The sequence below is a fragment of the Pteropus alecto genome, unplaced genomic scaffold (genome assembly GCF_000325575.1).
Source record: "Pteropus alecto unplaced genomic scaffold, ASM32557v1 scaffold60, whole genome shotgun sequence".
Taxonomy (NCBI): Eukaryota; Metazoa; Chordata; class Mammalia; order Chiroptera; family Pteropodidae; genus Pteropus; species Pteropus alecto.
This window is the reverse complement of record NW_006430726.1, coordinates 5,447,183-5,460,990: the sequence shown is the minus strand read 5'-3', so window position 1 is coordinate 5,460,990 and position 13,808 is coordinate 5,447,183. Positions and strand designations below refer to the sequence as shown.

Genomic DNA, 13,808 nt, shown 5'->3' with positions numbered 1-13,808 from the left:
CGCACCCCGCACCCCGCGTGCAGACGGAGAACGCCACGGCCCCCCTCCCCCCGGGTCCAGGTGTCGGCGCCTCCTGCAGCGCGGAGCTGGACTTTCCCGTGACCAGGCCGTCTGCCGCTCGCCGGGCCGGGGAGCCGCGCACGCTCTGCAGCGACAGGAAGTGTCTGTCCCAGCAGCTGGACCGGCCCGCGGGAAAGACCGTGGTGAGCACGGAGGGAGGCCGGGCGCGGGGGGCGGGCGTCAGGACCGGGCACCGCCTCAGGAACGGCGGCCGCACAGCGCCCCCGTGTGTCCAGGGCCTTGGAACTGCCGCCACTTCTGTGCTACCATACGCAGACCTGGGCGGAGACCGCATGTCTGCCCTTCATGTCACCTGCACAGTCACCCTGAAAGGCAGACAGGCCTGGGGCTTTGACAAGTCCCAGAAAGTGGACGGTGACGTGGCCAGTCAGAGAGAGCACTGGCACTGACACTGGATCCCCAGGACTCCAACCCCTGGGCTTTTAACCCCTGTGATATGTGACTTGCTTTAAGCCTGTTGCCTCTAATTCTTAAAACAAGCTTGGAATGTAGCATGAGCCTGTTTTACAGGGAGGTTGAGGCAAGGCCGTCTGAGCTCGTGCATCTTTAACCCAAGGGGCCAGAGTTTGGACCAAGCCCTGGGTGGACCCCCGTCCGTGCCCTTGGCCCTGGGGCATCGGCTTGCAGATGGGATGCCAAGCGGCTGGGAAGCGTGCTGTCCCCCACGCGTCGCTCTAGCTGGCCTGCACACGGCCTCCTGTTTCCCCCTCAGCTCCACCCAGGGCAGTGAGCCGCCGAATGCCTCCTGCTGCCACTTAGAGCCACACAGCGCCCTCCGGCTGCCGCGCCTTGCCCTCCCGCGCCCCAGCCTCTCTGCGGAACCCCACGGCCCCATTCTTCAGGGGATGCGCCCCTGCCTGCCCCAGCTGCACGGACCCCACGTCTCCCGTGCCCGTCTTCTCTCAGCACTCACGCGGCCTGTCCCGTCGGGGCCAGCCTCCCTGTCAGCGTGGCACCTGCTCGGCCCCGAGCTCTGCAAAGTGGGGGGCGGGGCCTCTCCCTGGATAGCGCGCAGCAGGTGCTGGAGGGCTCCATCTGTCTCTTCCCTCCTTTTCCTTCCTTGCGCTATCATGGTTTTCGATCGCAAATGGGAAGCCCTGGCGTTCCACTGCTAGAGAAAGGTGGATTCCCAAGGGACAGATGGCGTTAGAGACGCCGAGGCACGGAGGGGCTATGCCCCGTCCTAGGTCACCACCTGATTGGTGGCAGAGCCAAGACAACAATCCAGTCAGCGGGACTCCAGGCCTGAGCTCTGACCTCCATGCCACCCTGTCCCTCGCCGAGGCAGCTTCCCACGCACGCAGACTGCGTACCTGGCACACCGCCTGCCCTGTGCACGGAGTTATCACCTGTCTGCCTCCCTGACCGTAGGTTCTGAGTCGTCAGACCTTCGGGTTCCTGCCCGTCGCCCAGCACCCCATACTTGGCCCAGGAGGGGTCTCAGTTAACGTGTCTTCGATTCTGTGGAGGCTTTGTTGGCCGCTGGCTTTCCGAACCGTGCCTGAGACTTTGCTCTGCAGGGCGATTGGCCTCCCCACGGCTTGCTCCTGGGGCCACCAAAACGACCCCCCTGCACCAGACTCCCACCCACACACCACTGACCAGCTCCGGGCGTGGGTCCTCTGCTCGGGTACCCCCTGCCCAGCGAGCTGTGCCCTGGTGTCCCACTGACCCGCCCGCTCCCCGCCCCGGTTCCTCGTTGCAGGACACGGCCGGACCCACGCGGTCGCTGAGCACGGCTCAGCTCGTGCTGCCCTCGGGGGCCCTGCAGGCTTCCGTCATCTCCAGCATCGTGCTGATGAAGGGCCAGGCCAAGGTAAGCGAGGCCCGTTGCCCGCGTAGACCTGTGGAACGAGGCCGGGTCCTGAGACCCCGTCGTGTCAAAGGAAGCGGGGGGATGGGACAGCGATGGCTCCCTCGGTGTGGCATGCAGAGCCTGTGTGGGGCGGGGGCCCCACAGCTGTCTCTCGGTCCTCCCCTCCGGGAGCTCGGCACAGACGTGAGGAGAAGACAGGGGCGAGAAATGCTGAGATGATTGTCCCTGTGGCCACAGGAGACTCTCCCTCCCGCGCCGACTTTGCGCCTAACGCCCTCACTTTCTGGTCAGTAAATCGCTTGTTCTACTCCTTGGCCTTGGGCAGAAGTGTTTTAAAACTCGTCGACTTTCGGATTGTCGGCTGTGGTCAAAGACAGGCAGAGTGGAAAGGGGCACCGAGACTCATGCAGAGCAGGAACAGAACGGTTCAGTCGTGTTGCTGTGAACCAAACGCACGCTCCGTCGGTGCACTTTGTGGGCACGAGCTGGCTGCCCGGGGCCTGGAGTACAGAGCAGGGTGACGGGCTCAGAAACAAGGCGTGCCTCCCGCCGTCCACCTGACACAGCCCGTGCACCCAAGGCTGGTTACGGGCGGGGAAGCCAGTAGGAGTGAGACCGGGGCTGAGTCCAGGGGGAAGGGAGGCAGCGCAGAGCTACAGACGACAGAGCAGCTCCCCAGCTCAGGCCCTGCGCTCAGGGCCTTGCAGGGACGGCTGCTGCTTCACGACAGCCCTCCCTCTGGTCCCGCACAGGGAAGGCTGCAGCCTGGGAGGTTGCAGGACTTGCCCAAGGTCACTTGGTTGGTGAGCGGCCAAACCGAGACAGTGACCTAGACTTCCTGACCCCTGGGCCTTGTTCTGACCACCAGACATCCAGGCTCAGCAGGGCGGTGAGAGTTTGAGTCCAGAGCAATTATTTCAGCCAGGACGAAGCTGCAGGCCCCTCGGGGAGCCCTGAAGCCACTCCCACCTCATTTTTCTTACCCGTGTTACTCCCGGGCACCATTTGTCTCTCCCCTCCTGGAACACACAGTGCCCTCACCAGAAGCCTAGCGCAGCAGCGGTCCACACAGCTGCTCAGTGCACGCTTGCCTGGTCTCCCGTGGCACGTTGCAGATGGCTGCCGGCCCCGCCATCTGGGTGATGCATGTGACATGACGGGCTCTGAGCCGCCCCTGGCCTAAGGGAAATGTCCTAAAAGTAGTGGTCCCATCCCAGTGGCAGCCACCATGTTGGGGGATCTTTCTGGGAGCCAGGCTGCTGACCACTACTTGGCACGCTTGCCAGTTGGATAGGGAGGCCCGGCCTCCAGCTGGCATTCTTGTCTTCCCTCCCTTCTGGGCACCTGCCAGGGGCCAGACGCTGACGCACGAGATGCGTTTCCTGCCTTCAGGGAGCTCAGTGTAGAGGGGACTCGGTTGAGACCCAGGCGGAGCCTTGCTGTGAAGCGGGGAGCGCCCAGGTCGCCCACAGAGGAGAGCAGCTGCGCCCCAGCTCCCGCGGGCCCCTCTCTCCTGCATCCCGCCTCACTGCTCTTTTTTTCCCGCAGCCGCTGCCCGCGCCACGCTGGGGTCAGCTCACGACCTGGTCGAGGGCAGGCCGGGGCAGGACTGCGCGGTGTCCTCGAGCAGGGGAGCCGGTGGGGTGCGGGACAGGGCCGCGCACGGCCTTGGGTAGAGGGACGCATCTTCTGCCGCAAGCTTCTGCTCTCCCTGTTCTGTCGCCGATGCTTCAGTGGTCACTGTGAGGCGTGTTACTCCCCATTCTAACCAACCCCGTGAGTTAGAAGGTAAAGTAAGGCTCAGAGACAGGAAGTGACCTGCCCAGGACTGTCGCTCAGAAGGGCAGAGTCTCCATCCAGAGTCCCTTGTGCCGAAGCTCCAGACACCACGTGGCCGGTCCCGCCAGAAGGTGGCGGCTCCCCCTTCCTTTAAGTCCCAAGACCTGTGAGCCCAGAGCACCCGACTCCTCCCTGAGCCCTTTGTCCGGGGCCCTCGGGAAGTGCCACCAGGGAACCCCATGCCAGGGACCCACCTCCGTCTGACCTTTCCTCTCTCCTCCGCAGGGCCTGGGCTTCAGCATCGTTGGGGGAAAGGACAGCATTTATGGCCCCATTGGAATTTACGTCAAAACCATCTTTGCAGAGGGAGCGGCGGCAGCCGATGGCCGGCTGCAGGAAGGTGCGTTTCCAAAGCCGTGTGGGCCATCGGGCGGTAGGCTTAGCTGGAGCAGCTCCCTGGGCTGCAGCCAAGGGCAGGATTCAGGGTCCCGCCATCACGGAGCAGAGGTCACATACGGCAGGCTAGGAGAGGGGACGTCACTGCTGTCTCACTGTCCTGCCAAGCGGGTCCTGGAAGCCGCCCCAGAGCCTGACCAGCTTTGGTAGCTTGCTGTTGAGGGCAGGGTTGGCAGACGGCAGCCCACATCTGCCCGTTGTCACAGTTCACGAGAAGAGAGTAGTTTGTTTCCAGTGGCTGAAAATAAGTCAAAAGAATTTTTTCTTTTGTGACACGTGAAAATTAAATGAAATTCGAATCTCAGTCTCCCTGGAAAGCTCCGCTGGGTCGCAGCTTCACTCATCCATTTACTTCTTGTCTGTGGACAGCTCGAGGTCGCAAGGGCCGTGTGGAGTGGTTGTGTCACAGCACGGGGCCACGGGGCCTGTAACGGTTACTCGCGCGCCCTTTATAGAGAAAGTGTGGCGACTCTGACGTTATGCAGGATCGTGCACTTGGGTTTTATCGTGCGGGCAGTGGGAGCCTTTGACAGTTGTTTAATGTGGAAGGGACCAGCTATGACCAGGGTGTTGAGATGATTCGAGAAGCTGAGTGTAGGCTGAAGTGGGCGGGCAGGGGACCAGAAACAGTAAACCCACTTCTGAGGCTGTGGTGACAGCTGGGCTCCAGCTCCCAAGGCTCGTCCGGAGGAGAGAGACTAGGAGGGAGAAGATGCCGATGGGACACGTGACAGCCTCCCTGCAGGGGGCAGGTGAAGGGCAGGTTAGAGAAACCACAAGTTTCTGGCATTAGTGGACTAGAGCATGATTATCGCACGGAGTGAGAGGCGATGGAGGAGGGGGAGAAGCCAAAGCGAGGGGCCAGGGCTGAGCAGCGCCCGCCCGGACCCTCCCGTGGTTCCCTGGGCCATCCTTCACATCCGTGACACATGGCAGTTCGTGCTGCTTCGTCCCGCCCCTTTTCACCCGTTCCCCCAGTTCCCCTCCCATCTGGCAACCGGCAGTCTGTTCCCTCAGTTTGTTTCTGGTGTGTTCATTTATTTTGATTTCCTGTATAAATGAAATCATGGAATTTGTCTGTCTTGGACTTATTTCACTCAGCATGGTACCCTCTAGGTCCATCCATGTTGTCACAGATGGTGAGATTTTGTTCTTTTTCATGGCTTAGTGATATTCCACGGTACGTGTGCACCATCTCTTCTTTATCCATTCATTTATCAGTGGACGCTTAGGTTGCTTCCAGGTATTGGCTATTGTAAATAATGCTGCAGTGAACACAGGGGTGCGTATATCTTTTCAAATGAGTGTTTTGGGTTTCTTTAGATAAATACCCAGAAGTGAGGTTGCTGGGCATAGGGTAGTGCTGGTGTTCATATGTTGAGGAGTCTGCACACTGTTTCCCACAGTGGCTGCACCTTTTGCAGCCCCAGCGACGGCGCACGAGGGGCCCTTTCTCCGCGTCCTCGTCGACACTGTGGTTTGTTGCGTTCCTAATGACGGCCGTTCTGACAGGTGCTAGGCGACATCTCATGGTGGTTTTAATTTGCATTTCCCTGATGATTAGTGACATGGAGCGTCTTTTCATACATCTATTGGCCAGGCGTTATGTCCTCTTTAGAGAAATACCTGTTCTCGAAACGGTCCCCTGCCTATTTTTCATTGGATTTGTTGTCTTTTCGGTATTAAGTAGTATGAGCTCCTTATACAGTTTGGATATTAATCCCTTATCAGATATATCAGTGGTTGTTTTTGTTTGGTCGATGGTTTCCTTCGCTGTGCAGCAGAATCTTTTTATTTGATGGAGTCCCATTCGTTTCCGTTGCCCAAGGAGACATATCCAAAAAAATATTAAGAGCGACGTCAGAGAGCTGACCAGCCATGACTTCTTCTGGAAGTTTTATGGTTTGGGGTCTAACATTTGAGTCTTTAATGCACTTGGAGTTTATTGTACGTGGTCTAGTCTATTTTTTTTTTTCTTTGGCATGTACCTGCCCAGTTTTCCCAGCACCAGGTGTTTAATAGTTCTGGTGAGGACAGCAGCTCTCACTAGCAACCGTCAGGCCAGAGGTTCTTTTAAATTAAATCAGCGTCTTACCTTACTTGCCCAGAGTAGTATTGAATGTAGAGAAAGTGTTTCGTGTGTGTGTGTGTGTGTGTGTGTTTTGAATAAACTGAACAAAAGGGAGAAAGTGTTTTGCCATCCACACACACAAAAAAATGGATTTCTGGAGACAGGAAAAACCTGTCCTTCTAGGTGTACACTGGTGTGAAGAAATGACTTGGAGTCACAAGGTCCGAGTCCTGATTCTCTGCCGTGTGTGGGACTGCAGCTCTCTGAGCTCACCCTCCTCCTCTGTGAGACGGGGCGTCACCGTGTTCTGGGGGTACAGCATCTAAAAAGACAAAGGCCCTGTCCCCAGGGACCCGCTATCCTGGACAGGGAGAGGCCGTTACGGGACACTGAGTGCCATCCAGCTGACGCGCGCAGTCACGAGAGCACGAAGTGATAGAGGCGGCAGGGACGAGGTAGGGAGGGGAGGTGGGTCTGAGAGGGACGATTGAGTTGAGAAAAAGGCACAGAAACAGGCATCGAACTATATAGACCGTTGTGGCCGAGGCCAGTAGTGCTGTCTTTGAAGTGGTTTCTGGGAGCAAACGGTGCGAGGGTCAGGGCGGCAGGAGGGAAGCAGGTGAAGCCAAGAGGTGGACGGGGACCGGCCGAGGCCCGGGATCTCTTCCTGGAAGGTGGGGGTGCGGGGGAAGGCCCACCGCCGCCCTGCCTGCATCCCAGGCGGGGGCGGCACCAAACAGGACATGTGCTCACGGTGCTCCATGCGCTGTGCAGACGCAGGGCAGGTGGGCGAGACTAGAGTTCTAGGTGAGGGTGATGCCCCTGACCGGGCAAAACTCTTCTAAGCTGCAGGTTCTCCCTCTCCCAACAGGCGATGAAATTCTGGAACTCAACGGTGAGTCCATGGGCGGACTGACTCATCAGGATGCTTTGCAGAAGTTCAAGGTAATCGGTTGTTACCAGGACGTGGGCCTGTAGGCAAAGGTCTCCACGTCGCCCTGTTTCATTCCATTGTACAAATTCAAACCAGCTGATGCTGGTGTCGGCACAGGGTCAAAGAGAGCGAGCCCCGCCTCAGAAAATAATAGAGCGATCAGGATCGTTACGGGGGATGTTCCAACTCCTTAAGGTTTATAGCTGTTTTAAAATGTGGTACGTATTTATATTGCTATTTCCAAACTGCTTTTAAGTGTGTAAGGCAGTTGCTAGCAGGCATTTCTGAGTGTCCATCAAGTTAGTCGAAGACCCTGCACTGATCGCATACACATGTGTACGTCCCGTGTATGTCCCATCTGCATATGTGTGTGCAGGTATGTGATAGGTGTGTAACACACTTCCATCTCACACACACACACACACGTGCGCACCTGCAGTCATTCACACGTCTCGCCGGGGGTCACTCTTGAATGCCGTGGCACCCTCGCTTTCTTTTCAGCAAGCCAAAAAGGGGCTCCTGACCCTCACGGTGAGGACCCGCCTGACGGCCCCCCACTCCCTGAGCAGCCCCCTGTCTCCCCCACTGTGCCGCTCGCTGAGCTCCAGCACCTGTGTCGCCAAGGCCAGCGGCTCCTTCCTCTTGGAAACGCCCCCGGCTCCTGCCAGCACTGCCAAGCCCAATCACAGAGTCATGGTGGAGGTTTCTCTGAGGAAAGGTAGGCGTGCCTTCCGGAGGCCCCGCCCCACCCAGGCTCCTCCCCGCGTTCCCCCGGGACAGAGCAGAACCCTTTGTCCGCACTTCACACCAGTGCTTGGCAGAAAGCCGGGTGCTCTGCCTGCAGGACCAGGATGCGGCATCTGTGCGTGGTCCTTGTGCTGGGGCCGGGACGCGGGCGGAGCGCACACGACCGCTCGCAGGCCCCACCCATCCCTCCCCTGCACCCACCTAGAGCCACGCACGCCTCCGGGGGTGTTCCGTGGAGATGGGTGATGAGTAGAGGACAGGGTGCGGACCCCTGAGAGAGTAGCGTGCTCCCGTAAAGCTCAGCCCCCCTTCTGCCTGCAGAGGCCGGCGTTGGTCTGGGCATCGGCCTGTGCAGCGTCCCCTACTTCCAGTGCATCTCGGGCATCTTCGTTCACGCGCTGTCCCCGGGATCTGTGGCGCACCTGGATGGACGGCTCCGGTAGGTCCTGACGTCCCGTTGTGCAGAGGCCCCGGTTCACGGCAGGCAGGAGGCGGTGCTCAGGCTGGCAGCAGATGGCTTTGCAGGAGGCACGTTCAGAATGACGCAGCTGTGGCCAAGAGCCTCGTTTCTCAAGTGGGGCCCGTGGGCCAGGGCCTGGAAGTCCTGGGGACTTTGGTAGAGACGCAGAAGCCTCAGTCCCCTCACCACTGAATCAGACTCTGTTTAACGGGGTCCCGGGGTTGGCACACATGGAGCGGTGGGAGAGGCTTGTCTCAGACACCGGGACGGGACAGGAAGCGTGGAGGAAGCCCACTCTACTTCAGATCCGACTGGTGGGGAGTGCGCTGTGACCTAGGTGGGGCGCGTGTGCACTGAGCGAGAAGGAAGCTCCCTGCGCAGATCGGCTGCGTCGCTGGGCTTCCTGGTGGCCTAAAGGAAGTACATTCAGGAGCTCCACGTACATTTCACAAGTAGCTCCTAGGAAAAGTGCAGATCGGAAACTTCTTTCCAGTGAGTGAGCCTAGTTCGGTGACAGCATTTTTCCCAGTTTGACTTGTTACGATCTCTGTGCTTACCCCAGCGTTCACACGTAGTGTGTCCTCTCTCACACAGTCTGCCCCTCCTGTCATCCGTCCTCACCTAGACGTGCTCTCACCGGGTTAGGGTTCGGCTGGATAAGCGAGCTTTGCCACAGTTCGGAGGTTTTTCTGAAGTTGCAAGATGGAGTGTTTGTGGCGCTCCAGAGCCGGAGGAGGGGGGCGCGCTGTCACTCGGCGGGGCAGGCCGAGCCGCTGGGCTGTTGTTATTCAGGGTGCCGTTGCAGCTCGGGGTGATGGCCTCAGTCCTAACACCTCAACAGTCCTCCCTCCTAGGCCTGCAGATACGTAGGGATTGTTCTGGAAGCTGCTGCTTTTCTTAGCACCTGGCGCGACATGGGCGTGGTCCTCAGTTACATGGATGGAAATATAATTTCGTGTCGAAGGTGAAGGGGGACCAACTCGACGGAAACGCAGGAAGGGGGGCAGCCAACCACAGTGGGAGGAGCAGAGCAGTCAGCATCGGGAGACCTGAGTTCCCATCCGTCCGTGCTGGGAACAGCGAGGCCAGGGGTCCGCGGACTGCAGCCCACTGCCTGTTGTTTCTTTAAATAACGTTTTGCTGGAGCAAAGCCACGCCGCCTCTCTGCCCGTGGCTGCCGCTGTCAGGCTGCGCTCGAGCCGCGTGGCTGAGACACAGGCGGCGTGGCCCGCGGAGCCTCATGCTCTGTTTGGCCTTTCCAGAAAAAGGTTCTGATCCCGAAGCGAGGTCTCACTGAGGAGAGAACGTCACCCTCTGCGCCTTAGTCCCCGTGTGAGATGAGGCGGGGGCTGCGCCGTCTGTCAGGGGCCCACGCAGCCGGCCTCTCCCACCTCATGCAGACAGGCGCGAGCTCCGCCGCCTTCCGCCCTTGTTGCCTTTGGCAGGAACCTCAGCTGACACGGGGAGAGGGAGTGCCCTCCGTCTGGACGGGGCGTGTGTGGGGGCGGGAGGAGGACAGTCAGACAGAATCCTGTCCTGCTGGCAGCTCTGCGTGAAGCGCCCCCACTCTGCTCTCGGTGGGCGGCGAGCGGTGCTGCTCAGGGCCGCCCTGTTCCGAGTTGGCAGCTGAGCGGGATATGGATGATGTGGTTTTCAGGTCTCACAAACGGCCAGGCAGGAGCGGGCCCCCAGGGGAGTGACGGTCCTGGTACAGTGTCGGTAGCTTGCCCATGACCTCCCGTCCGTGCTCCTGCAGGTGTGGTGACGAGATTGTAGAAATCAACGACTGCCCCGCACACTGCATGTCGCTCAACGCGGTCTACGCGATCCTGAGCCACTGTGACCCTGGCCCAGTCCCCATCATCGTCAGCCGGCATCCGGACCCGCAGGTAACACCCGCTTCGGCACCCCCTCTTCCCACGCTCACTCACCGCTGCCGCACGGAGATCGGAACACAGCGCGCTTCGGTGTGAACCTGAGTTTCCTAAACCTGTCCCCAGCGGGAGCGGCAGTGAGGTCTGCAGCAGGGGCCCAGGTCGACTCGGAGACGCCAGCGGCCGCTGGCACAGGACGGGGCTCTGTGGCTGGGTTTCCAGGTTCTAGGGCAGGAGACAGAGCCAGGGCCTTGCTTGCAGAGGCAAGAGTGTCATCTGGGGTGCCCTCTGCGTGACCCCGTGCAGCTGGCACCGTGCAGAGGTGAGTGCGCACTGCGCTGCCGTGACCCGAGGTCACAGGCTCGCCAGAGAGACCGACAGAGAGACAGCTGCCGTGCGGGCGATGAACGCTGTGGGACAGGGCAGGGGGGCTGTAGGAAGCAGGAAGTACCGGAAGTCAGCTCTCTGCAGGCAGAGATCGGGGAAGGCCCTTCCCTGCAGGGGGAACTCAAAGCTCGCAGTTTGGAGTTACGACGTCCCTGCACAGAGGCGGTGGGTTCCTCACATGTCACGCACAGAGAAGCCAGCGTCGACGGCAACAGGTTCCCACAGAAACAGGGTTCACAGGAGACGCAGGTAGAGCTCAGGTCGGTCTCCCCAGTAAAGCCTTGAAGCCAACTTAAGAAGTAAGATTAAGGAGGATCGTACGTATTCATTGCTTCTGATCCAGGGGTCTGAGTGGACAGCCCTGGAAGTAAGCTGTCTAAGGCACGGAGTGCCCGAGGGGGCAGGAGAGGACAGAGAAGGTCCAGTTTGGCGTGTGATCGGTTACTCCCCTCCGTGTCCGTACTTGGTCTGGGCACTGGGTCTTTCTTAAAAGGCTCCAGCAGCAACAGCAGCACCTCTGTCACCTGAGTTCTGTGAATCTTGGTTCCACCGCGCTCTCGAGGTCCAGTCAGGGTCATTTGGCTGCTAATCACAATCTGCCCAATCTGCCGGGCCGCTCCTGGTTGGTGTCTGCTGGTTTTGAGCATTCCTCCCGATTCCTAATGTCTTCAGATCTGGGGGCTCGGTTTCAATGAAGGGACCTGTCGTCACAGAGGGAGAGCGGTGGGTCTTTGGGGCTGGGCGAGACATTGAGAGTGGGGTTTGGCAAGGCACTGGGGTTCCATCGGGAAGGGCCGTAGGGTGTTAAGGAGTGTGCATGTCATCCTCTGGGGAGTCAAGAGCTAGGTGAGGTCTGTCGCTGTTCGATGCGACATTTCAGACTACTTTCTCGTGTCCAGTTGGACTGCAGCAGACAGGATGGCGTGGTCGTGAAGTCCCTCAGAGGAAGGAAACTGGTGGTGACTCCATTCTGTGAGTCGCCTTTCACTCTGCTGCCTCTTTTGTTGATAGGTTGATTTTATTTTCGACGGTAGGCTCTTTATATAGTCGTTTTGTTGCCTGCACTTTTGGTGTCTATTTTTTTAAAAACCTCTGTCCACCTCGCAGTGGAGCAGATTCTGATGCTGTCGTTATCCTGCAGGAGACACACGGAGGCTCGGGTCGCGTAGCTCGTCCGAGCGTGCGCCGTCAGAGTGAAGTGCGACTGACGGGAACGCAAGTGTGTGTGGCTCCGGGGCTTCTACCCCCAACCGTTAGTGTCAGTAACACCACGTGACGATGAAATGGGGGCCTGGTGGCCGCGTGTGTGACGATGACGCTGCTGTCCGGACAAAGCTGCGGAAGAGTGCAGTGGTCCCCAGAGGGGCGCTGTGACGCGGTGGCTCCGCCCGGAGCGTCGCAGGCAGTGGTGGAGAGTTGGCACGGGCCCCCTGGGGAGCTCGGTGACAGGGTGTGTCGGGAATGGCATTTGTTAGCTATTGGCCGAGCAAAGTGGAAGGAAGGGAACCGGAACCCAGGTGCCCGGCTGGGAGCTGGTACGGGAGTCGGAGCCTGGCACGAGGGCTTCGGTGGTTTACGTGAGACTGACATTTTCTAGGTCTCCGAGCAGCAGCTCAAAGATGCTGTGGCCCAGGCTGCGGAGCACAGGTTTGGAAAGGAGAGGCATCAGTGGAGTCTGGAAGGTGAGGAAGTCACTCCTGTCACCTGAGATGTCTGAGCCGTTAACTCGCTCCCTCCGCCCCAGGCTTAGGGACAGGGCCTCAGGCTAGCAGCTCGCGAGGCACATGCGGCTCACGGCCGGCTTCTGTGGGAGGCACAGATTTCAGTCATTGATGGAGACAAGACCCACAGCTCATTGGACCCCTGGAGCTAAAAGGGCCCTTCGGAGCTGTCCTGTTGGCAGAAATGCTGGGCCTTTCAGGCCCCGGCGCCATCAGGCATTAGAGATGGGCTGCCCCTCGGGTGAGGGGACCGGGTCGCTCCCGCAGTCCTGGACGGCTGTAGGCCGTCTGCCACCCGTGCTCTGCATCATGGGACACCTCGCCCTTCCGCGATGGTCAGGCTGGGGTGTGCAGTGGGGACTCATCCCACGGAGAAAGAAAGGGGGACAGATGTTCTCAACCTGACGTCTGACGTTGAGTCATACAGCTCACCGGGGACCACACCCCGGGGGAGGTTGGGGAGCAGCCAGCCCGGCGTGTGTGCTGCCCGTGGCGGTGCGGGTGGGTGTGCCGTCTTCCCAGGCTCGGGCGTGGAGGTTCACGTGTGCTTCCACCACAGGTGCCAAAAGGCTGGAGAGCAGCTGGCATGGGCGGCCAGCCTCGGAGAAGGAGCGAGAGAAGCACTCGGCACCCCCGCTCCGCCGGGCCCCGAAGGTCCTGGTCCGCTCCAGCAGCGACAGCAGCTACGTGTCCGGGTCCCCCGGGGGAAGTCCCAGCAGCGGCGGGGAGCAGCCGCCGTCGGGCCTGGTAGCGAGGACACGCAGTCCTGGGATCCAGGACCCAGGGCCGCTTCCCGAGACGGCGTCCGGGCCCCCCCAGGACAGTCTGCGCCCCCGCGAGAACCAGGACGACCAGCCGCCACCGAGACTGAAGAAATCTTTTGAGATTTTCGTCAGAAAGCCTACGTCCTCCAAGCCGAAGCCTCCACCCAGAAAATACTTCAAAAGCGACCCGCCTAAGAGTCTGGAGGAGCAGGAGGACTCGTGCCCGCCGGGGCGCACCGTGTCCGCCCGCGCCCAGGTGAGAGCGGGCTCCTGGGGGTGAGCGGGCCGAGCACGGTGGTCATTGAGCAGCTAGCGAGTGTCGGCGGCGGGGCAGAAGGTCCGACCTGCCCCATCCCAGGGAAGGGGCCTGGTGGGCGTGCGGCCGCCGCAGGAAGGGTCCAAGGCGTGGCTGACCCTGGCGCGGGAGGGGGCCCTGGCGCCCTGGCTTCCGTGCGGGTGGCTGTTGTAGTAGCCAGGAGGGAGCCCCCAGAGGAGGCTTGGCGGGGCACGGACGCCGACGCCCACTCGGCTCGCGGGAGGCTTGCGGAAAGACCATGCTTAAGACCTGGTCTCCCTCTTTCGTGACTGAGGTGACTAGTGGTGTGGGATTGGCTTGTCTTCCCCAGAGAGACTCCATCCCACTTTCTTAGACGGGGACCTTGGGGAACTCAGGCTTCCTGAGCCTCAGTTTCTCCATAAGTCACCCAGGTCTGAGTTT

The 13,808-nt window shown here is 60.1% G+C and overlaps 1 protein-coding gene across 1 annotated transcript in view; it reads left to right on the top strand.

The window, feature by feature from the left end:
• IL16 (interleukin 16) overlaps nt 1-13,808 on the top strand; it is an 87,722-nt gene that overhangs the window by 58,213 nt on the left and 15,701 nt on the right. The window contains exons 6-14 of the mRNA XM_006905315.3: nt 61-203; nt 1,787-1,897; nt 3,962-4,076; nt 7,075-7,148; nt 7,639-7,855; nt 8,206-8,323; nt 10,101-10,233; nt 12,203-12,287; nt 12,886-13,346. Coding sequence (XP_006905377.2) covers nt 61-203; nt 1,787-1,897; nt 3,962-4,076; nt 7,075-7,148; nt 7,639-7,855; nt 8,206-8,323; nt 10,101-10,233; nt 12,203-12,287; nt 12,886-13,346 — 1,457 coding nt within the window. The remainder of the gene's footprint in view (nt 1-60; nt 204-1,786; nt 1,898-3,961; nt 4,077-7,074; nt 7,149-7,638; nt 7,856-8,205; nt 8,324-10,100; nt 10,234-12,202; nt 12,288-12,885; nt 13,347-13,808) is intronic.